A 23,986-nucleotide genomic window follows, 5' to 3' on the forward strand; every position below is an offset into this window, starting at 1 on the left:
CCCCAGGACGGGGACGCCTCTGTTTCTTTATGCATACACGCGTGTCATATACGCATCGAAAGGTTCATCATCATGCTCGAGTGATGAACATTATTCAACCTTTTGTACAACGACGTGGCATTATGAGCCTGAACAGAGTGGCGAAGAAGTGATAACATTGATTCCGTTGCTTTGATCACAACGTACTCGCACAACTTTAGCTTGAGTTAATATTTATGTGATACTTCACATCATCTCCCTTTTCAACTATCGTATATCCCAATATTTGGGCACAAACACCTAGCCATTCATCCTTTTTCCCCCACTTTCGATCATCCGCCTGCCATGTCCACTGACAAGGAACTGTACAAGCTCGAGCTGCTTTCCCTGGTTTCTCGGGTATCGCAAGAGCTATTCAATCACACAAAATTGCAGGACAAAAAGCTGGCGGAATTTGTGATAGCTGTAAGTGAATGCTGTGATAGAGTCTCGCTAACCTTTTAGCTGCACGAGCAAAGCAAAACTCCTGAAGCATTTCAAACGAAGCTCGGAGAAATCGGAGCCGACTTCCCGGAATGGTTTGTCAAGAATCTCGATAGATTGATCGTCACAATGCATCCAAAGTACAAGCGTAAAGCGGCAAAAGCGAAAGCAGCCACCGCTAGTGGCAAGGTGGGAAGCAAGCCCGAGATATTAGATGAGCAGAAAGCTCTGCAGGCCAGGAAGTTCCCGGGTCTATCTCTGCCTGACCAGGATTGGACAACAGCGGACAAATATATCGAAACGCGTGGAGCAAAAGAACCTGCAGTAGAAAAGCTTCCCGAGTCCCTTACCATCGACGACACCTTGGCTCAGCTCGAGGCTGTTGCATCGCGTCGGAATAGACCGGCAGCTGAAGACTGGCTGGACGGAGAACCATCGTCCAAGAGACCGCGAAATGGAGATATGGAACGGGATAATGGATATGCTGGCAGGGATAACGGGTACGGCAGAAGGGACAATGGATATCGAGGAAGGGATGATAGGTATGGGGGACAACCGTCAGACCAGTCTCGAGGACGACCGACCATCGACGATCGCCCAGTTCTGTACAAAATCTACAATGGCAGTATCTCGAATGTACGGGATTTCGGTGCTTTTGTTACGCTCGAAGGGGTTCAAGGGAGAACCGAGGGTAGGTTTTTCCTTCCAATCTCAGACCTAGCTGACCTTATTTCAGGCATGGTGCACGTCTCCAGCATCGCGAATTCCCGTGTCACCTCAGCCAGTGAACTCGTCAAACGTGGCCAACGTGTCAAGGTCAAGGTCATGTCAGTCGCCGGCACAAAGGTTGGCTTGAGTATGAAAGATGTTGATCAGAACACTGGCGCCGACCTCTCACCACATCTGCGAGTAAAAACGGCTGAGGAGCTGGCTGACGAGGAGAGACGTGCCGCAACCCAAAGTCTTACTGGCAGCAATTCTACTCCCCTCATCCATGTTGAAGAACGTGGAGGCTCTAGTGCTAAACGACTATCCTCTCCGGAACGGTTCGAAATCAAGCAGCTCATTGCAAGTGGGGTTGTGAGTGCTTCAGATTACCCTGATTTGGATGAAGATTTCAACCCATCGGCTTCCAATCGGGAAATCGATGAGGATATTGATATCGAGGTAAACGAGGTTGAGCCCACCTTCCTCTCAGGCCAGACTAAAGTCACCCTCGAACTGTCTCCCGTCAAGATCATCAAGGCTCCTGATGGTTCAATGAATCGTGCTGCTCTTGCTGGTGCATCTCTCGCCAAGGAGCGTCGAGATCTTAAGCGTCTTGATGCCAATGAGCAAGCTGATTCTGAGTCGCGCGAAATAAATCAGCCTTGGCTTGATCCAATGGCTAATCAAACCGAACGTCAATTTGCCTCTGATATCAAGGGAAATCTCCTTGGCCAAAAAGCAGCTCAACTACCCGCTTGGAAAGCCGCCAACAAGGTTGTCTCCTACGGTAGAATCACTTCTTTGAGTATACAAGAACAGAGACGTAGTCTTCCAATTTACAAATTGAGGGACCAGTTGGTTCAAGCTATCAGAGACGTAAGTTAGAGCATTACAAGATCCTGGCTGACATTTTTAGAATCAAATCCTAGTTGTTGTTGGAGACACCGGTTCCGGCAAAACCACTCAAATGGCTCAATATCTTGCTGAAGAAGGGTTCCTTGAGAGGGGTCGTCTCGGATGTACGCAACCCCGTAAAGTTGCTGCTGTGTCTGTAGCAAAACGTGTAGCGGAAGAAGTCGGTTGCCGGCTTGGAGCAGAAGTAGGGTATACGATCCGTTTTGAGGATATGACCAGTCCCGAGACCAAGATCAAATACATGGTGAGTTCGTGTTTCTGAAGAGTCCCGCTGATCATTTCTTAGACTGACGGTATGCTTCTGAGAGAATTACTCGTTGACCCCGATTGCACCAAATATTCCGTGATCATGTTAGACGAAGCGCATGAAAGAACGATAGCTACCGACGTGCTTTTTGGTCTCCTCAAGAAGGCATGTAAACGTCGACCTGATCTCAAGCTCATCTGTACATCTGCCACCCTTGATGCCGCCAAATTTGCTACATACTTCTGGGGATGTCCTATCTTCACCATTCCAGGTCGAACTTTCCCAGTTGAGACACTCTATACTAAAGAGCCGGAACCCGATTACCTCGAAGCATCTCTCATCACTATCCTCCAGATTCATCTCATGGAACCTGCAGGTGATATTCTACTGTTTCTGACAGGTCAAGAGGAGATTGACACAGCTTGCGAAGTTCTCTACGAACGTGTGAAAGCACTAGGACCTCAAGTGCCGGAACTTATCATTCTTCCGGTCTATGCTGCCCTCCCGTCTGAGATGCAATCGCGTATCTTTGATCCTCCGCCTCCAGGAGCCCGAAAGGTTGTCATTGCTACGAACATTGCCGAAACAAGTATCACCATAGATGGTATTTACTACGTTATCGATCCTGGATTTGCAAAGCAGAATGCCTACGATCCCAAACTTGGAATGGACTCCTTGATTGTAACTGTAAGTTGACACTCGAACAAGACTCTCGCTGACATGTTAGCCTATTTCTCAAGCCCAAGCCCGTCAACGATCTGGTCGAGCAGGCCGAACAGGTCCCGGCAAATGCTATCGGCTCTACACGGAAATCGCATATCGGAATGAGATGCTGCCGAATCCCATTCCCGAGATTCAACGAACCAACCTCGCGTCTACCATTCTCACTCTCAAAGCCATGGGTATCAATGATCTGATCAGTTTCGATTTCATGGATCCTCCTCCCGCGGCGACTATGATGACCGCTCTTGAGCAGCTGTATGCTCTTGGCGCTCTGGATGATGAAGGTCTTCTCACTCGTATTGGCAGAAAGATGGCCGACTTCCCACTGGATCCTCCTCTTTCGAAGATGCTTATCAAGTCCGTAGATTATGGGTGTTCCGAAGAGGCATTGACTATCGTTGCCATGCTCCAAGCTGGTGGTCAAGTCTACTATAGGCCAAAAGACAAGCAGGCGCAGGCGGATGCGAAGAAAGCAAAATTCCACCAGCCAGAAGGAGACTTGCTTACTTTCTTGGCAGTATACAATGGTTGGAAGGCTTCCAAATTCAGCAACCCTTGGTGTTTTGAAAATTTCATCCAAACAAGAGCGATGAAAACAGCTCAAGATGTCAGAAAACGTGAGTGCAATGTCAAACATACCTCGCTAACAGTCGCAGAGTTGATCGGTATCATGGATCGATACAAACACGATCTCGTCTCGTGTGGCACCAACTTCAATCGCGTGCGAATGGCTATATGCTCTGGATTCTTTCGAAATGCAGCCAAGAAAGGTATGTATATTTGTTTTCTGTTGACTCTCCCTCCCTGCTGACCACACTTTAGATCCTACTGAGGGTTATAAAACGCTTGTCGAGGGTACTCCGGTCAGCATCCATCCGTCGAGTGCCCTGTTTCAACGTCCACCTGAGTGGTGTGTCTATTATGAGCTGGTCCTCACCGCTAGTACGTATTGCATTGTCCTTAACAGTGACTCTCCTGCTAACTGTTCTTCAGAGGAGTACATGCACCAAGTGACGGTCATCGAACCGAAATGGTTATCGGAAGTTGCGCCCACGTTCTTCCGTGTCGCAGATCAGAACAAGATCAGTAAGCGAAAGGCTTCCGAGAAAATCGAGCCGCTGTTTGATCGATTTGCAACAAACAAGGACGACTGGGTAAGTGCACTCATCTTACAGAAACTTGAATTTCCCTTTTCTTTCACCGTCATGCTCATTCGTCTGTTTCGCGTGCTGATGTTTCATTTACAGCGTCTTAGCAAGCAGAAGCGCGCAACGCGTTCTTCTCAAACCTTTGGATAATTTCGATATCTTCACTGTTTGTTTCGTCCTTTCAGTCATTCCCTGTTTTTATCGGCTCTTTCGGTTTCCCGAATTGGGTAGGAAGACCTCCGTTCACGCTGCTTTGTCACGAGCCAAAAACGAAAACCCTTCCATCCACCAACGATCATGTCCTTGAGCAAATCCTTGAAATCGTTTTGTCCATATTGTATACTACTTATATCTAGACTCAATGCATGTAACTAGATCGATCTGCCCTTTTTGTCTTGAGCTGCAAAATAGCAGCGATACACTGTGAATAGCCACTAGCCGTCAACTCACTGCTTGTGTCGAGTGCTATCGGCGAAACTTTGCAATACATGCCTTGTACTATTGCTCCAAAAGCTTGCCTCAAGCTTCAGTAGCCTCCAGACACAGACGCACGCGATTGAGTAATGTCTGTATGGTCAAATACCACGATTCTCTTTGTCCACTTAATATCGTCAATGAGCGAACACCGGCTCTCATCTGATGCTAAGACAGGATGTGAAGCCCTTTCGGCTCTCCAGCTAACTTTCGCGTTGACCTAATTGAGACTCAATTGACTGAGCTCTGCCCATATGTCTTGACCTATTCATTCCTCAGAAATCTTGAAGATCGAACCAAGCATCTCTCGTCAGTTCGATATAGAAAGAATATGAGAATAAGGAAAAAGTTATGAGAATACAGATATTGTTGGTTCAACTTCTACTCTCATGAAGTATCATGGATATTATATATACAACTATGTCTTGTCCCTATGAATTCTCAATTGTTGCCTCTCCCTATACCTTGATTATATCTCATCAGATTTTCAGAGACTACAACGTTCTATCATCCCTCCTGAAACCTACAGCCGAGTACCACTTTAGCTCTCTGTGCAACAATATCCTCGTATTCCAGCAATATCGTTCATTATTGAACGCTGTCGCCACACACTTGCCTGAACCGTTCTTCGCTTGCCTATTTGGCTCCCTGTTACACAATTTGGGCAACCTGTCTGGAGCCAACAATGATCATTGTGACAAAAACGTTTGAAGACCAACGACATTGTTGAATGGGGAGAGATATTAGCAGGGAGCTAGGGAAGTCCTACACAAGTCTGGATAGACATCATCAGGGACTATAGACTTTGTAGTAGAGACCGGGAATTTGATGTGATAGTGTGGAATAAGAGACAAGTATAAGCAGAAACAGCAATTGAGAATTCATAGGGAAGGAAACATGAATAAGGGATGCATAGTTGCATATATGATAGCCACAATGCTCAATGAGAGTAGGGGTTGAACCCATGATATCCTACCTTTATCTTATTCAAATATCCTTTCTACATATAATCAACTAGTCACCTTGACAAAATCTCTGCGGATGATTGCTAGAATACTAAAGAGATATCAACGGATCGTTGCAAAGTCATCTTTAAATCAACAAAGAGCTGTTACAAACAGAGTCAAATCCTCGAAAAATCAGAGAGATCCTGGGTGGGTAATTCAGCGCAGCTGGAGAGATATGCATACCGGAGGGTGATCATTTGGTACACCAATGATACGCAACAAAAGATACTCAAGGCAACAATAAGAATGCAACTCTAGGTTCATGCAAACACCGGATCCTGACCAGGCAATTCAGATATCCCGGAATACATAAACACATCAAGCCATTGACAATGGATCAAACAGTAGAACACCTATGGACAAGACATCTACCTCCAGCTATCTTGCAAAATACCCAAAGTATTGAGCTTTAAGATCATCCTTGACATTTCTTGTTCTCTCAAAAATACTAATCTTGTATCTGGGTTCCTTGTTGGTGAGTTGAATAACATCTTAAATTTTTCCAGGCAACCTGGATCACTAGAATCGTATTCATAGTCTTCAATATTTATGTATATATTCAGTGTTGTCAGTTGCGTAAACCTCCACGACTTGTCGGAATCATCTAAGTTCACCTCGTACTTTCCAACAACACCACAAATTCCACAAGTGCTGGCCACACTTGTGAGCTTTCACTTCCCCACCCGTCTGTATTGGCGAGACCAGTCCAGTATGAATGGTCACCGAGTGACACGATTCAGTAGAGATGTACATGCGTCTGATAACATACTCCGTCATCAAATTTTGGGCAATTTTGGCAGGAATTTCAGTGTCAATTGACACAAATTAATTCTTGTTGAGCCGATCTCATGATTGTCACGACATCCAAACGGTTTCGCTACTACATAGTTATTCCTCTTGGACTGTCGCTTGCCTTCGACTACCAAACTTCAGACTCATATAACACCTATACTCATTTACACGTGGCATTCGGACACACGTCTTTCGCTGACAATCATTTCATCGTTGTTTATACATGATATTTCACTTTTCAATGCATCATATCTTACAACATGTCTAATGACAGGCAGTTGCATACAAGCAACAGCACCCCAAAGAGAGCTTTCAAGCGGTATCAAATGCATCGCTGACGCTCCTGTACCTCCCCTTCTCATATATTCCGGTGCAACTCTTCAAGAGACATGGTATCAAGATCATAAAGAAGTCAGGCAGTTAGCTACCGTCTCAAGTTCAGAATGGACCAATAGTTTTATCTCAAAGAAGTGGCTAGAAGAATGTTTTGATCCTTACACCTGTAAGCGCGCTAGTACACGTCCCCGTCTTCTCCTCCTTGATGGTGCAAAAATTTAGATCATATTAGAGTTTCTGGAGGCTTGTTGGGCTAAAAATATCGTCTGTCAATCCTCCCCGCCCATATGAGTGGAATACTTCAACCTTTTGAAGTGAATTTCTTCAATAATCTCAGATTGAGCTACAGGAAATTGGTAGATAACTACCAGATAGCTACCTTCGCCAACAACATATCTAAAGGTCTGTTCTGGGGCTGGCATCAGCAGGCCTGGCAAGAAACTGCAACTTCTAGACAACATTAGAAGTGCCTGGAAGAAATCTGGGCTTTATCCGTTAGATCGCGAAGTTATGAGAGCAGGAGAAGAACAAGGTCCTACAACACCAGCAAATCAGTCTTGATTTGATCCTGAAACAACTTATTCCCTTCGTATCCTACGCTCTGACAATCGTAAGGTCCGCTCTGACGAAATTAATCTTGAACAGGCATATTCCAAGCTCGAGAAAGGGTATGAGCATTTATTGGCGAAAAGTACATTTCAAGAGGGGGAATTAGAGATGTTTAAAGCAGCCCAGGAGCTAGATGAAGCAGCTAGGGGGAGTCGCAAGGCGGTGCGTCATCCTCACGGTCAATTATACGACCCTATTTATCAGGAAGAACATGCTGAGCAACTAGCAGAGCGGAAAAGTAGAGAACAGGAGGCTACAAGGAAGAAACGGGTTGCTGCACAGGTTCAAAAGCAGCTGGGACGCCCTGCTTTGCAAAGGACGATGGCAGCGGGGCCCTCTACACATGTACCAAATATCTAGTTTTTACCATGCATGCATCATGTATAAATGATTAAGTTGTCTTCTAGAATATCATCACAATGTATGTCCGCAATTGACGTATGTCCGAATGCCATGTGTAAATGAGTAGTTTACAGATTTTGTCAAGGACTTGTTTCTGCATGAGCACTAGTGCTGTAAAACCATTTAAGCTAGCCTGAGTCACAAATGACAAGTGCATTTTGTAGTACTTGTTGATTGATGACCAACAATAATCTACAGGTCTGGTAAATCACACAGACTGGTAAAGATAATTAGTTGGTGACAAAGCAGTAGCAGTGCTAAATTGAGTGCAGTTAGGCAAGAGGGAGCTTTTGCAATTTAGCAAGATTCAGAATTTTGATCCTCGGTAGGATTGATCATAACTGCCAAACAAAAGTACTGTCATAAATCATAAGTATCAGATTTAGATTATGTAACAACCAGATTATGTAATAAAGACAGAAGTCAGACTACATAATAATACCGCAGGCCAATGGACTAGACTAGCAGACTGGGCTTTAGGGGACTACTGGACTGAAGTCCAATCGGACTACCTGAGTTAGGATGGTAGGATCATTTTGCAAGGTATAAATAGTGCCCAATTCCATAATTATGTTTTATACTTTCCCCAGCTATGGATCTTGTTGGATAACTCTCACAACAGTCAACAAGTCACACAGTCAAGTCATAGCCTTGACTACCCGCATAGGTCACAGTCCCATTTTTGTTCTAGTAGTATCCAGTCTACACCTTCCTTACCCTAGTATCTTGACAAGCCAGAGACACGCATCCTTCCCTTTGACAACAGATACCCCCGTGCGTGACAAGTACCTACATATATGTCATGATGGCTACGCCGGCATAACAATATTATCATTACGTAACCCAAGATATACTCCCGCTCTCAAGATATACTTCCGCCCTCAACGATATTGTCAAGTAGATATAGAAAGGATAATAGTATAAAGTAAAAGGTATTAAGGATGAGGATATCGTTGGTTCAACTTCTACTCTTATTGAGTACCATGGATAATATATATATACAACTATACATCTCGTATTCTTAGTCTTCTCCCTATGAATTCTCAATTGTTGTCTCTCCCTATACCTTGACAATATCTCATCGGATTCCGGTCTCTCCTAGAAGCTACAACGTCTATTGTCCCTTCTGAAGTCTATCCCTAGCTGAGTACTACTTTAGCTCTATTCCTGCCGATCTCGTTGTATCCCTCAACAATATTGCCATCGACGAACGCTATACCAATACCCTTGGCTGTACCGTTCTTCCCTTGCCTATTTGGCTCTCCGTTATACGATTCGGGCACCCTGGCTGGAGCCGACGTTGATCATCGTGACAATATATATGTTGCAGAATTGAGATTTACCACCCATGTTACAACCGTATTATGGAAGTGCTAGACCTATAGGAAGGTGGACAATAACGATAGAAGTAGCCGTGAAGTCTATCAGTAGTCGAACAATGACAATTAATGTTATAATGAGTAGTAGAAGAGTGTAGCTGTGAAGTCAACTGAGAGTGACTCATGATAATACATTGATGTGAAGAAGAGAGATAAAAGGATGCCTTTGGACTACTGGGCTTGACTAAGATATATACCTTTACAAACTCAAGATTGGCTACAACAAATATGCCGACTGATGGGTATCGCAATGCGAGACGTCAAGTTCAGCAATCTGGAGGGAGATGGTGGTGGGCTGGCGGTATGTCATTCCCAATAAGCCCGTTACAATCGACTACCGAGACGCTACGGTGACGGAAATGAGATCCGCATCGACGTGATCGCAGAATCATCCGAAATGACTTGCTCGTCTACTCAGGCAAGCTATGTCCTTGTGCACAAAACTTTCGACGGACGTTGATCGAATTGCAATAAAGCCATGAAATATGAGAATTGCTATGAGAGTACGCAATCTAAACACAGGTGTCGGTGAGCGAGCTTTGTGTATCGATGTCCGGTCCAAAAAGGAGAATGCTGTCCGATTTCTATCTGGTCTGGTTAGCCGAGTTTCTAGTGGAAATAATCCTGCAAATGAAGAACGGATCGCCAAGTTGCGATATCCAGTCAACCGATTCTTACAGGACATCACGTGCGGCTGGGAACACGAGTGATCCCAGCAATATCTAAGCAGAGAGACCTCGATGAAGAATATCCACCTCAGCCCCAAATTATGCTGTACGAGGTCTTATCCTCCTGCAATTCGTAGGACGGAAGATAATGCCGGTGAAATGTGAACGTAGCGACTGGAGAAAAGGGAGCTTAAGTATAACTTCAATCAATAAACATCGTAGTGTGTAACCTTGAAACAAACAAATAGGCAAAATCAAGAGTCCTGACAAGAAAAGAATCAGCTCGCTTTTGAGAAGGTTCATAATCCGCATTTATACTACTTAGACTCTGCTGATCATTTTAACAACGAAAGCCATACATTACTTGAAGGGATATTGAATACCGATCTTGGTTATTTATCACCTCGCACTCCCGATCTCCGATGCACAGATACGCTGCAATCGCGCTGGAGCAGTATACTATCCCCAGCGGAAGGAATTGAGCCTTGCCGCACATGCGCGATTGCCATAGGGCCAGTTGATGATCTGAAACGCCTCGCTTGTTTTTTGCTGCTTGGGTCGCACGCGCAGACAGTATCGTTGAGCCTTCAGTGGGGTTCTGCGTATGATAGTGAGTTTTTCAGGGAGGTCGAGGTGAATGATCACGCAAAGTAGATCAAGCGGTCATCTGCGGTTTGGTGGTTGTTACCGCCGTTTCGACAACCCAAAAGTGTCTATTTTAAGGAGCGAGCTCCGGATTCTGCTGTCGGCCGTGTCCGAAGGGAGCTTTCCGATCAACAAATAAGTTAACTGTTGAATTCGTAATTTGGTGCTATGATCACTTGCGTTCAAACGATACATCGGTTCATGTTAAATTCAACTTTACGACTTTATCAGCAATCCTTCGAGTGAACTCTCCTGAGGCCGTGCGCTACGAGCGAATTATGACATCTAGCCATTGTGATAAGTCCGACAATGTGCCGGCGACCGACCTGGTCACCCAAGGCTCTCAATCGGAGAAGTTACAGCAAGAGGAGGAGGTTCCCGTAGTCCTCACGAACGACAAAGGGAAAGGAGAGGAATTCTCAAGTCTAAAAGATAAATTTACAGACCGCAAATTGCGAGACCTTTCAGACTCCGAGGTGCATCAGTTTCCGGGTATCAAGAGAGATCACTGGTGGTACGTGGTCCCAACATCCTGTGGATCGCACACTGACCTGCTCTTACAGGCAACTATGGCGACCTCTCCACGCTCCTTCTCCGCCCAAACTATCGCTTGATGACGCAGAAGTGATACCACTGTCGTATGCCTCCATTTTCAGCAAATTGACTTTTCAGGTATGTTCATGTCTTGCACGTATCTGGACTGACGGATTTTAGTGGGTTACTCCCATAATGATCAAAGGCTACCAACGTCCTCTGCAGGCCACAGATCTTTGGAAGGTTAGTCTACAGTTTCTTCACATCACAACGTACGATACGTGCTGATGAATATTCACAGATGGATCCCAGTCGAGAAGGTGAGCATGTCTTTGTGACGTTTTGCTGATGTATAGCGGCGCCCTTGTCAACTCGGTTCATGGCAGCCCTAGACAAACGGCAACAAGACGCACGCAAATGGAATGAGGCTTTACCCACCGCTCATCCCACCACTCGCCAGAAAGTAAGCTGGCGAACCAGAGCTTTATTTCATTACTCACTCCCGAATGACTTGTCTTCCTTCGGAGAAGCGGATTCGTATGCCCACCGTTTGCATGCTTTGGAGGTGGAATGGAGGAATCGCAGTGGGAAGAAAAGAGGAAGCGTGTCTTGGGCTTTAAACGATGTAATGACTGGTTTCTGGGCCGGAGGTTTGTCTCTGCGTTGCTCCCCTTTAGAACGCTCCCTTGATCTGAGTAACTGAGTGCTGACCTCATCACAGGAGCGTACAAAGTGGCAGGCGATGTATCTCAATTGATGGTCCCCCTTCTCATCAAAGCTCTGATAAATTTCAGCAAAGAAGGTGAGCGGAGTGGCGCTGATTAAGCTTACTTCGCTGCCAGTATACGCCGCCGATCACTCAGACTCGCCGGAGCCAAACATTGGCCGTGGTGTTGGGATGGCAGTCGGTCTATTTCTCCTGACAGTCATGCAATCTGTCTGTCAGCATCAGGTACGTTACTTCGCAACTCACTTGGCATATTGACATCTTCCAACAGTTCTTCTTTCGCTCGATGGCGATTGGAGTTCTGGCAAGAGCGACCCTTATATCAGCTATCTACAAAAAGGCGATGTGTCTCAGTGTCGGTGGTAGAGCGCAGCACCCAAACGGCAAGCTTCTCACGTACCTCTCAAGTGATGTAAGCATTTTGCTTCACGCATCGAGTGCTAGTAGCTGACTAAACACGGCAGATATCTCGTGTAGATTACTGTGCACAATGTGAGTTGCAAGAACGTCTGGATACGTCATATGCTGATCGATTGGTATTAGGGTTCCACGCTGTAAGTTCAGATGAGTACTACAAGACCACCAAGTTAAAAGCGAAAACTTCTCCTTTGCAGGTGTGGACTGCACCTATCCAGCTTACGATAACTCTCAGTAAGCTGAAATCTTAAGTAACCCATAGTATTAATTTTTAGCTGATCATTGTGCTACCAAGTTCTGCTGCTTATCCAGGTGAGGCCCGTTCTTTCTTCAAATCCGTCCACAGGCTATTGACCTACTCCCAGATTGGACCATCGGCTTTAGTAGGATTTTCACTCTTTGTGATACTCGCACCGCTACAGACGTGGTTCATGAAGCTTAGTTTCAAAGTCAGGAAAAAGTCCATGGTAAGCAAAATAAAAAGCCTTCCTATAAGGGATCGAAGCTGACTTGTTATCTCAGAAATGGACTGATTCCAGATCTCGTCTTCTGCGAGAGCTCTTAGCCTCCATGGAGATAATCAAAGTCTTCACCTATGAGATCCCCTTTCTCAAGCGTGAGTATGCATGGATGAACTGGATCTGATAGTTCATTCAGGATTGCGGCACTATCGTCGAAAGGAAATGGTCGGCGTGCGAAAGATCCTTATCATTCGTGCTGCCAATCAGGCGTTAGCATTCAGTGTACCTGTAAGGACGACTCCTAATCATTTCAGCCCATAACTTCAGCTCGTCCAACTGATGCAGAGCAGGCTCTGGCTTCGGTTCTCGCGTTTGTGACTTACGCATCGACACATGATGGTCTGGATCCGGTATGGGCATTTCCTCTCGGCGAACACCGGACAAGGCTGACGCAACATAGGCACTGATCTTCACATCTTTGGCATTCTTTAATCTACTGCGTCAGCCATTGATGTTTTTACCACGAGCCCTGTCATCTTTAACAGACGCTCAAAACGCAATCGAACGTTTGACAGATGTAAGTCCTCTTTCAAAGAGAACCAGGCTAATTGTCTGAGGTATTCGAGGCGGACATCATGGACACTAATCGCATCATTGATCCCACCCTGGAGGTCGCTGTACGTGTGGATAACGCAACTTTCAGCTGGTCCCAGGGAACGAGTCCTTCAGGCAAAGGTGGACCGGATGATGCCTCATTCAAGATACAAAACCTTGAAATGGTGATACCGCGAGGCAAGATCATCGGTGTTGTAGGACCTGTAGGTTCGGGAAAAAGTTCGCTGCTTCAAGGAGTAAGTGTCGATACGGACCGTTTGACGAAATCGCTTACAAACTTCACAGCTCATTGGCGAGATGTCCATCCTCAGCGGATCGATAACTTTCGGCGGCCGATTGTCGTATTGTCAGCAGAACGCTTGGATTCAGAATGCCACTCTCAGGGACAATATCTTGTTTGGACAACCCTGGGAGGAAGATCGCTACTGGAGAGCCGTTCAAGACGCCAATCTTATTCCCGATTTGGAAATCCTCGCAGATGGCGATCTTACGGAGGTAAGTAGTATCACCGGATTCATTGACGACATCTAACATCTGGCTTAAACAGATAGGCGAGAAAGGTGCGTGTCGTATGCGATTAACTTCGACTAACACTAGCTGTTCAGGTATTAATCTTTCAGGAGGTGAGTGTGCTTCTTTAGCCACTATCATAGCGCTAAGGCGATATCATAGGTCAAAAGCAGCGAGTGAATATAGCAAGAGCATTGTATTACAATGCCGATATTGTGGTGAGTAGGACTACGTTCAAGACATTCTCACTAAATTACGTTCAGCTCTTCGACGACCCTTTGAGCGCTGTTGACGCCCATGTCGGTAAAGCGTTGTTCGAGCACGCCATATTACCGCTAAGTGGTCGAGGTAGGACAGTCATCCTTGTCACTCACGCAGTACATTTCCTGCCCATGGTGGATCGCATCTAGTACGTGATGGAACGTGTTCGACAATCACATCAAGCTAACTCATCAGCTTAGCGTCATGTCTGGGGGCCAGATTGTGGAGCAAGGCACTTACGAGGACTTGATGCGGGCCAGTGGACCCGCAGCTCGTTTGTTCACGGAATTTGGAGGGTCACACAATGAGCTCGAACAAGATGATGGCGATGAGAATGCTCCTAATGTGGAGGCTGTTGTGCGACGAGACGAAAATTCACCTCATAGTGCCGACGTTCTTCGGCTGACCAGTAAGAATATGGGAAAAGCGGTGGGAACAGGGAAACTCGAAGTTGGTCGATTACTCCTTCGATCCTGAGTCTTATCGCTAACTCCATAACAGGGAAGGTTGATGGTCAGTGAAGTAAGAAAAACTGGCTCGGTTGGCGGAAAGGGTGAGTGTGTAAGCGGCAGATCTCTGCTGAACATTCAGTCTATGCGGGATATCTTCATGCTGGGCGGTCACGGTACACTTTACCATTGACTATACTCTTTGCAGCTATCATGTAAGCTACCTATCAACGACATGTTTCTCCACGGAATTGACCTCATCTTTTGCAGGCAAGGATCACAGGTGATGGCTACGTAAGTTGCTATTTGTTGGCCACACTGTTCATGTCCTACTAACAATGCTCGCTTCTAGCGTATGGCTAACTTGGTGGCAAGAAACGCGGTTCAACAAGTCGTGGGATTTATATCAAGGCGTCTATGCTGTGCTTGGAATCTCACAAGCTATCTTCACTTTCGCGATGGGAGCATCGTTGGGCATCATGGCGAACTTGGCATCGCAGAATTTGCATTCCTCAGCACTGGAAAATGTCTTTTACAGTCCAAAATCGGTTTTTGATACGCAGCCTCTGGGGCGTATACTAGGCGTTTTCGGGAAAGATATTGATACGATTGATAATCAGCTAGCTGATTCGTTAAGGATGATGGCTTTGACCCTTGTCACTGTGAGTAAGAAAGGAAATTCCTCGTGTTGACAACGCTAAATGCCCCTCAGTTGATCGGTTCTGTTGCAATTATCACTGTTTATTTGCATTATTTCATTGCTGTGTGAGTTAAAGAGAAGTGTTATCAGACCAAGCTTATATCGATATCAGCATTTTCATCGTGGGAATTGGTTATTGGTATGTCTACCTAACGTAGGCTCTGCTAACCTTGCAGGTATTTTGCCCTATTTTACCGCACGTCGTCGAGGGAGGTCAAGCGACTGGATTCGATGCTGCGATCCCTCCTATACTCGCATTTTTCCGAATCGTATGCTTTCTTCTCTTAAACTTACGCAGGAAGGAATCTGACAACGGCAATAGATTATCAGGCTTAGCTACTATACGTGCATACGGCGAGACAGAGCGCTTCATCCACGAGAATGCCTATTATATGGATCTCGAAAACCGGGCTTACCTTTTGAGTGCGACAAACCAGCGGTGGCTGTCAATCCGTCTGGATTTTCTAGGAGCCTGTTTAGTTTTCGCCGTTGCCGTGATGTCGGCTAAAGGGGGAGGCGGTTTGACTGCTTCAGAGATCGCTCTTTGTTTGACGTATCTGACCTCCATCACGCAAGTGTTGGGCATGGTGAGTTTGGGCTCCCACAGTCGCGCTGACTCACTTTAGGTCACACGACAATCTGCCGAAGTGGAAAATAACAGTGAGCATTCTGAAATTGCACAAATACAGGTACAACTCGTTTAACATCATCCTCTAAACAGTGAATGCCGTGGAGCGAGTATTGTGGTACTCCGATGCCGCTTCTCTGCCACAAGAAGCTGCACATGATATACCGGCAACCAAACCTTCGGATACGTGGCCAGAAAGTGGATCCATTGTGTTCAAGGATGTTGTAATGTCATATCGTCCTGGTCTTCCGGCGGTATTGAAGGGTCTGTAAGTCTGAGAGACGAAAATGATCGATGTCTGCTCACAGCAACGTAAGGTCGATGAGTATTCACGGCGGCGAGAAAGTGGGGATCATCGGCCGAACTGGGGCTGGTAAGACCTCTATAACCATGGCTTTATTCCGATTAGTTGAGTGAGTCTGATCTGTAGGTATCAAGCTGACGAACAGAATATCATCGGGCGAAATCACGGTTGATGGCGAAGACATCACCAAACTCGGCCTGAACGCACTGAGATCTCGGATAGCCATTATACCGCAGGAGCCTGTTCTATTCAGTGGAACCCTTCGCTCTAATCTTGACCCTTTTGATTCGTACGATGACGCTAGACTGAACGATGCCCTAGCACGTTCATGCGTGACTTCGAATCAAGACATTGGGGACATCAAAAGGCTAACTTTAGACACGAACATAGAGGAAGAAGGCCAAAACCTCAGTAAGTGGACATTGTTCTTGAAAGAGTACGCTGACGCATTTTAGGTGTCGGGGAGCGATCACTTGTGAGCTTGGCTCGGGCTCTCGTAAAAGATGTAAGTTGTTTCTGTGTAGCCGTGTTATGATATGCACTGTTTCTGACCTTGATGGTGTAGTCAAATATCGTAGTGCTCGGTAAGCGTTGATTGTCCTGAGTAATCGCGGACTACAGTAAGACTAACTTCAATGCAGACGAAGCGACTGCAGCTGTCGGTGCGTAGACAGCCCTTCGTTACGGTTGACTGGAAGCTGACCTGTTATTGAAGATCTGGAGACCGATTCAAGAATTCAGCAAACCATTCATCGTGAATTCAAGGGGAAAACATTGCTCTGTATCGCCCATCGATTACGGACTATCATATCATGGGATAGAATTTTGGTGATGAACGCAGGCCAGATTGAGGTGAGCTGACAGATTTGGCGCAAATTGACGGTTGTAAGGAATTCGATACCCCGATTAACCTGTACAACTCTGGAGGCCTATTTCAAACAATGTGCGAGAGATCAAGCATATCCAAAGAGGAGATAATACGGGCTAGACAAGCAGAAGTTGAGGGGTAAAGACGCCTATCTTGCATCTATCCAGCGGTCACGCATTTTCATCCATGCATTTGTATACTACAACGCAGCCAGAGGTATTGCGGACAACTCGTATAAGGCAGCAGATATGCACATGCAATGTACCGGAATGGTAGTGATCTCAGCATCAGCATTCGGATATGCATGTTATTTACAGTACTTTGAATTTTCCTTATTCCGGTATACTATGCGTTTTCAAGGGATTCAATTATGCTTTGACCGAGATATCCATTGGCGGCACTGATAATGGCCTTGAGACCACTCGCCGTAATGTCCGCATCAACGCCGACACCCCAATATCCTCCCTTTGTCTTGTCCTTGGCATCAACATTAGGAGGAATGAGCTCGACATATGTAGCAGCTTTGACATCAGATCCTGCACCGACAGCGTGTTCGGTGTATTCCCGGACAGAGAGGGTTATTCCAAGGTCTCCCTGTAGCGCATCAAGGAAGGAGGAAAGGGGACCGTTTCCTTCACCGGCGATCTCATGCACTTTGCCATCGACAAGTATCTTAGCCGTGAGTCGTTTTGAAGCGGAAGGTAGGTTTGCGTCGAGACTTCGATCGGGACTAGCTTCCACGATGGCACCCGTCAGAGAAGCTACACGACTATGAGATCGCGATCGGTCGGGACTGAGACTGGGAGTAACGATAGCTGAAGGAGTAGCGGAGCGAATATCGACCGTAACGAACGACTTGAGCACAAGTCTCCCATCGTAAATAGAGCCACCCAGATGATAAGTCTGTCGGAACGCGGTAGTGATGTCCTTTGAAGTCATTTCTTTTCCAGTAGTTTCTGATTGATCCTGAACAACCTTGTAGAACGATATCTGCATGCGTCGAGGCAGGTCGAGCGCAAGAGCTGATTTGACAATGTACGCGATACTGCAATGGTTGCAAATTAGTGGTATACTGTATGACGATTCGAAATCACTCACCCTCCTTTACCAGATTGCGAGTTGACTCGGATGACTGCTTCGTATGTGCAACCCACATCCGCTGGATCTATTGGTAGATATGGCAAGCTCCAGTGTTTGTCGCCAGCTTTCTCTCGACTGATCTGGGCCTCAAAGCCTTTCTTGATGGCATCCTGATGACTACCAGAGAAGGCAGTGAATACCAATTCACCTGCATACGGATGTCGAGGATGGACTGGTAAGCCAGTACACTCGGTGACAGTGTCGATAATGGAGAACATATCGGAAAAGTCGAGGTGTGGAGGTATACCTTGGGAGTAACAATTAAGACCCAAAGTGACTAAATCAACGTTTCCAGTACGTTCTCCGTTTCCTAGCACTGTCCCTTCGATCCGGTCCGCACCGGCGAGAACCCCTAGTTCTGCGGCGGCTACAGCACAACCCCGGTCATTGTGTGTATGAAGACTGACGATACATTTTTCTCTTTCAGAGATGGAGTTACAGAAAATTTCAACCTTTTATGTCAGCGAGTTCAAGTGCAGTGAGACTCACTTGATCAGCAAAGCAATTAGGAGTTGCTACCTCGACCGTCGCAGGAAGATTCTATGTGCAGCTACAGTCAGTCCTGCAATTCTCATATCCAGTCATAGACTAGGGATCACGAAAAGATTCTGCCATTATTGCTCCAGGAGTAGCTGTCTAGAAAGCCGAGTACTGCTCTCTCCAAATCGAAAGTATCACGCGTCAGATTCACTCACAAAGATAATTCTTTCCTCCTTGCGACCATCTGCCCAAACACTCTTTTCTCCAGCGAGCCACACCTTTTTCACAGCTTCGCAAACCTCGACAGCATATTCAGTCTCAGTCTGAGAGAATGTTTCGGGGGAGTATTCGAATCGGAAACTCGTTCCATGCTGCTTGACTCAGCTAGAAGCTCGACAAGGCTGCGCAGGACTTACAGAAACGGCATATTGTTCAGCAAGCTCTCGGACAAGACGGGTGTGATCCGATGCTAGTCTATAAAAACATGTCAGCGGAAAACCCGTTCAGAGGATCGTTGGTGCTACTCACTTAACGGTTTCTTCACGATCATTGTTGAAAACTACCTCTCGGAAGAGGCAGGATGTAGCATTGTACATATGAATAATAACGTGTTTCAAACCAGCGACCGCCTCGAATGTTCTTTTGATCAGATCAGCACGTGCTGGTGTCAGGACCTGAATAAGAGTCAACATAGAGCGTTTGACATGTAAGGAAAGCACTCACTTGAATCCACACATCATCCGGTACCTCTCCATTCTTTTGCAGGTCTTGACAAAAGTTGAAGTCGGTATCAGAAGCAGCTGGATAAGATACCTCAATTTCTTTGAAACCAATCTGCACTAAATGTCTAAAGAAACGGGTTTTTTGTTGATTCGTCATGGCTACAGGCAATAGTCAGATCAATCGACATCATCGCCATGGAACACTCACGGTTGGCAAGACTTTGATTACCATCTCGAAGATCCGTACTTAACCAGATAGGAGCCTTTTTGTGCACCTTGTCCGGCCATGTTCGGTTCGGAAATGGAACGGGGTTGAAGGGGAGGTATCTCTGCGAAGGATCGGCACTAGTGTGGGATCGTCAAGGTTTCAGCATTTGTTTCAACGGGTCATAGCATATGAGAAGGGGAATCATGCGTACAGCATAGGCATTATAGATGATGACGTTCAGTGCGATATGGGTAAAAGGTAGTGTAACTGAGATGGGATAGGTTTGTGCTAGATTTGCAAGATGTTTTATGACCGTAATTGGAGGTAAGGGGTAACCTTGGGTATTTGAGATTTAACAGGTTTTCTAGCAAGGTACTCGAATAACGATGTCACTGATAACTACAATTGGAGTGATATATCAGTGATGACTCGAAAGCACAAATCTCATCATTCGAACGAAATGTAGGGTGAATTCGAAAAAAAGAAGCTAAAAGACACGAGTCAATAATATTTACGTAGGATGTGGACGGTCCACGTGGCATCCACACATCTCACCTCTTGACTTTAACTTCTTGAAACTAGTACTATAGAGCAGATGGGAAAGAGTACTTCAACAGCTTGATGGTATATCTATGGACTGCTTGTGATTCGACACACGATGCATGCGCAATTGCTGCATGGTTTGAGCTCAAGTGCGCTCTCAAGGTTTCAATTGTGAATCAACGTATCATCTGCATCATGGTAAATATATGTAATGGTGTTGATTTTGCTTTCTCTGGATACAAAGGAAATCCAACTATGCATCGGTCACTGCAATCAGACTTTTGTTAGCGAAAGACCGAGTACGAGGCAGAATGTGTAAACGTGTAACTCACCGCATCCCTGAGAAGCATCGGTGACAAGTCTAGCATACTTGAGAAGAGCACCTTGGGTGACTTTGAGAGCAGGTGCCACCCAAGCGGCTTTTCTTCGAGCAAATTCCTCGTCAGAAACGTTGACACTGAGAGTGTTTCCGACGGCGTCAATATCAATGATATCTCCGTCTTGAACAAGAGCGATGGGACCGCCGACTTGAGCTTCAGGTACGACATGACCGACCACAAAACCGTGCGAACCTCCACTGAATCGTCCGTCTGTAAGACAGGCTACATCGTAACCAAGGCCTGCACCCATGATTAAACTAGTAGGCTTAAGCATCTCAGGCATACCTGAATTGTCGCGTTATATATCAGTCTCATTTCTTCGCCTTGTTCTGATGTCGGAACTCACCAGGTCCACCCTTTGGACCAAGATATCTCAAAACGACAACGGTCTTTTCCCCCTTTTTGATGGAGCCTGATTCAACGGCTTTAACGAACGCCTCCTCATCATCGAACGCTCGACACTTTCCGGTGAACTGAAGACCTTCTTTTCCAGTTATTTTGGAGACAGCGCCTCCAGGGGCGAGATTGCCTCTCAGGATTCGAAGATGTCCTGTTGATTTGATGGGGTCGTTCACGGGTCTGAGGATCTTTTGGCCTTCCCATTTGCTGCCATGCTTTTCGACCCATCGATCACAATTCTCTCCTAGTGTTTTGCCTGTAACGGTCATTCCTTCACCAGTCATGTAACCGTGCTTGATTAGGAAGTGTATTACACCTAAAGGAAAAGTGTCAGCGACACAAGAATGAAAGGCTTATGCAGCTCACTTGGGATACCACCGATGGTATGTATATCTTCCATGACATACTTTCCACTAGGCTTCAGATCGGCAAGAAGAGGTACCCGATCTGACACTTTTTGGAAATCGTCAATTGTGAGTTTTAAACCCACGGAATGAGCGATAGCGATAAGGTGAAGGACGACATTGGTTGAACCACCAAGAGCCATAGTAAGGACCTAGCGATCAGCTCGTATCCTTGTGGTAGGTCACTCACCATGGCGTTTTCGAAAGCTTCACGTGTCATTATCTGCCTAGGAAGGATATTTTGTTCCAGAAGATTGCGCATTACACCACCAATGGAATCACATTCGGCCAGTTTTTCCGGATATTCAGCGGGCGATGATGATGATCCAGGTACAGTCATACCGAGAGCTTCGGCACACGAGGCAATGGTATTGGCAGTGTACATCTACAAGTCAGCGTCTTTTATTATCGGGTCGCACTCACCCCTCCACAAGCTCCAGATCCAGGACAGGAATTCCTGACAGTGTTGTACCTGGTTTTCTCAGCCTCCTCCGTTTGCCCCTCTTGCAGATAACGACCATAACTTTGGAATGCAGAGACGATATCGAGGACTTCACCGCCGCAGTGACCAGGTTTTATCGTTCCTCCATACACCATCAAACCAGGTCGATTTAGACGACCCAATGCGATCAAGGTACCAGGCATATTTTTGTCGCAGCCAGGTATGACTACAGCACCATCGAGCCAATGTCCACCGCAAACGCTCTCCACAGAATCGGCAATGAGATCTCGGGATTGAAGAGAATATGACACTGAATGTCAGCTTAGATTCATTCCAAAGCGATACTCACTTCCAGAGGTTCCCATACTGATACCGTCCGAGACAGCAGGAGTACCAAATTGGTAGCCTATAAGACCTGCTTCCCCTAGAGATTTCTTTACTCTTTGACCGAGACCTAAGATATGCCCGTTACAAGGGTTACCCTCATACCTGTGTGTAGGTTAGCTAGTAATCTCATCGAGCTGTCCAATTCTCATATCTTTCTTCCAAAGTCCGAAAAATCTTCCATCTCGTATAGTCGAAGGATAATGGACTCATATAGCCTCTCTTTGATGTTACATCTACGTACGACCTATTTATGTCGGAGTCAAAACATCATGTCAATACCACTCACCAAACACTTGCAACACCGATCATTGCCTTCTTCAGATCCTCGTCAGTGTTGACACCGTCGGTGGCATATAACATCGCCTGCATGGACATGAAATATCAGTATGATACCTGGACACGTATACGAGGAGACCATACACACCTGTGATGCTCCCTGTGATTTGGGCTCTGTGATTGTTTTTGAAAACCTGTTGAGAGCCTCCGCTGCCGGTCGGGCCGCTGTTGAGTGGACCGCTCTGACAGCACAGGTCACAGGATTGGAGATCATGCGTCTTGATAGCATTATGAGGGCTTTTTTTCGGTCCACTGTTTTGATTTGATATAGAGAAGTACGACAACAATCAGTCAAAAAGGTGCACTAAGCAGCGAAAGACGAGAGAGAGCTGATTTGACGCGATGATGATTGGAGGTTGTGATGAATTTCGGGTTCATTTTTTTTCTGAATTATAAACACTTCTAACTCGATACCCGAATTTTCAGTGGTGTACGGAGATAGGGGGTAATCTCCGTCTTTGTTACCACCGTCATCAATAAGATATATACTCGTTCATTCTTCTCACTTGTCATCTACTCATTGCCTAACAGTAGATATATCAAAACAACTGACAGACGCTGTCGGCCTGAGTTTCGTTCAACTAAAAAGTACCTACCTAGTCGACGACCTGGTCAAGGATTCATTCCGGGCGGACACTTAGATCATGGTGTGGAGAACAACGTTTGTCACCATGTCGACTTGCTTCCTTTTAGGTGAGTGGATCCATAAGTCGCATTGGATACGATTCAGACTATCTTGATTGACAGTTCGGTCGGACAGGCACAACATTCACGCATTGGATAGCTGATCACGACGTACTGTGGCGATCACCTGTCACGCCCGATGCATTGGCGACATCAATAAAGTACTATTCCTTTTTGAGTAATGCTCCGAGCGGTCTGGGATGGGTGTATATAGCCGTGGGGATAGTTGCTCTCTTAAGCGCTGGAGGAAGAGCGATGAAAGGCTATCAAGGCCAAAGTGGGGAGATCCTCTTTGATGGGGGTAGCATAGGTAAGTTGCTTCAAATGCTGTTCAGAGCTAACTGAAACAGTTCTGTGGTCTGCTATCGCCTATACACAGATTTACGATGTCTATCCTAGTGAGTCGACGGAGAATGCGGTTGGATCATTGACTGACTAGCTTCCCAGCTATCAAGCTCATTCCTTCACACTTGCCACAGTCTTTGACCGATCACAAAGCGTACCCGGAATTAGTTTCTGCAGTTCGTGACCTTGCCACAAACAATATCATGACAGCTGTCATGTTGACCGGTATCATGCTTCTCCAGGTGAGCGAACCGTGTGTCTCACAAGACATCAGCTGAACTATGCTGCTCAGGCCGGACGGTGGTACTCGAAGAGATCGGCTAACGACCTACCTCCATCCGTTGACATTTCTGCGGCTTCCACGCCTGGCCGGGCTTCTTCGCCAGAGAAAGAATCCCTTCCGCTTCCAAAACGGTCAGGGACCCCGTTTCGGGAGTTGACAGCGGAGGAAGCGTTCGAGCTTTCAGGACAATGATAGGCTAACAACGGTTGCGGAACGGGAATAAGCAGAACACAGCGGAAGAAAT

General features: G+C 46.1%; 5 protein-coding genes across 5 annotated transcripts; 3 read left to right on the forward strand and 2 right to left on the reverse strand.

Moving 5' to 3' along the window:
* Nucleotides 1-324: 324 nt before the first annotated feature.
* IL334_002326 (uncharacterized protein) lies at nucleotides 325-4,353 on the forward strand (the record flags this gene model as incomplete). The annotated part of the gene is made up of 9 exons (XM_062934072.1): nucleotides 325-444; nucleotides 493-1,153; nucleotides 1,199-2,050; nucleotides 2,100-2,329; nucleotides 2,372-3,013; nucleotides 3,060-3,825; nucleotides 3,878-3,997; nucleotides 4,049-4,209; nucleotides 4,303-4,353. 9 exons carry the CDS (start codon nucleotides 325-327, stop codon nucleotides 4,351-4,353), a joined length of 3,603 nt encoding a protein of 1,200 aa, XP_062790123.1.
* Nucleotides 4,354-10,793: 6,440 nt separating this feature from the next.
* On the forward strand, nucleotides 10,794-16,982 carry IL334_002327 (uncharacterized protein; the record flags this gene model as incomplete). Its single annotated transcript, XM_062934073.1, has 37 exons — nucleotides 10,794-11,029; nucleotides 11,079-11,187; nucleotides 11,230-11,292; nucleotides 11,351-11,369; nucleotides 11,436-11,699; nucleotides 11,771-11,851; nucleotides 11,913-12,001; nucleotides 12,048-12,188; nucleotides 12,241-12,268; nucleotides 12,320-12,427; nucleotides 12,506-12,660; nucleotides 12,716-12,809; nucleotides 12,929-12,942; nucleotides 13,005-13,064; nucleotides 13,115-13,231; nucleotides 13,326-13,505; nucleotides 13,555-13,764; nucleotides 13,817-13,892; nucleotides 13,942-13,997; nucleotides 14,043-14,188; nucleotides 14,241-14,490; nucleotides 14,542-14,593; nucleotides 14,698-14,704; nucleotides 14,760-14,783; nucleotides 14,842-15,151; nucleotides 15,202-15,254; nucleotides 15,302-15,328; nucleotides 15,399-15,458; nucleotides 15,512-15,764; nucleotides 15,816-15,849; nucleotides 15,911-16,085; nucleotides 16,135-16,230; nucleotides 16,426-16,532; nucleotides 16,577-16,626; nucleotides 16,687-16,705; nucleotides 16,763-16,783; nucleotides 16,837-16,982. 37 exons carry the CDS (start codon nucleotides 10,794-10,796, stop codon nucleotides 16,980-16,982), a joined length of 3,930 nt encoding a protein of 1,309 aa, XP_062790124.1.
* Nucleotides 16,983-17,334: 352 nt separating this feature from the next.
* Nucleotides 17,335-19,761, reverse strand: IL334_002328 (2-isopropylmalate synthase; the record flags this gene model as incomplete). The annotated part of the gene is made up of 9 exons (XM_062934074.1): nucleotides 17,335-18,034; nucleotides 18,088-18,496; nucleotides 18,582-18,669; nucleotides 18,825-18,980; nucleotides 19,026-19,083; nucleotides 19,138-19,283; nucleotides 19,333-19,490; nucleotides 19,540-19,676; nucleotides 19,751-19,761. 9 exons carry the CDS (start codon nucleotides 19,759-19,761, stop codon nucleotides 17,335-17,337), a joined length of 1,863 nt encoding a protein of 620 aa, XP_062790125.1.
* A 574-nt stretch (nucleotides 19,762-20,335) lies between these two features.
* Nucleotides 20,336-22,659, reverse strand: IL334_002329 (dihydroxy-acid dehydratase; the record flags this gene model as incomplete). Its single annotated transcript, XM_062934075.1, has 8 exons — nucleotides 20,336-20,349; nucleotides 20,415-20,747; nucleotides 20,809-21,177; nucleotides 21,228-21,417; nucleotides 21,689-21,933; nucleotides 22,057-22,196; nucleotides 22,381-22,457; nucleotides 22,519-22,659. 8 exons carry the CDS (start codon nucleotides 22,657-22,659, stop codon nucleotides 20,336-20,338), a joined length of 1,509 nt encoding a protein of 502 aa, XP_062790126.1.
* A 415-nt stretch (nucleotides 22,660-23,074) lies between these two features.
* IL334_002330 (uncharacterized protein) lies at nucleotides 23,075-23,934 on the forward strand (the record flags this gene model as incomplete). The annotated part of the gene is made up of 5 exons (XM_062934076.1): nucleotides 23,075-23,123; nucleotides 23,191-23,415; nucleotides 23,465-23,512; nucleotides 23,562-23,701; nucleotides 23,752-23,934. The coding sequence occupies 5 exons, from the start codon at nucleotides 23,075-23,077 to the stop codon at nucleotides 23,932-23,934; spliced, it is 645 nt and encodes a 214-aa protein (XP_062790127.1).
* Nucleotides 23,935-23,986: the final 52 nt, after the last annotated feature.

The sequence above is a fragment of the Kwoniella shivajii genome, chromosome 3, assembly GCF_035658355.1.
Source record: "Kwoniella shivajii chromosome 3, complete sequence".
Lineage (NCBI taxonomy): Eukaryota > Fungi > Basidiomycota > Tremellomycetes > Tremellales > Cryptococcaceae > Kwoniella > Kwoniella shivajii.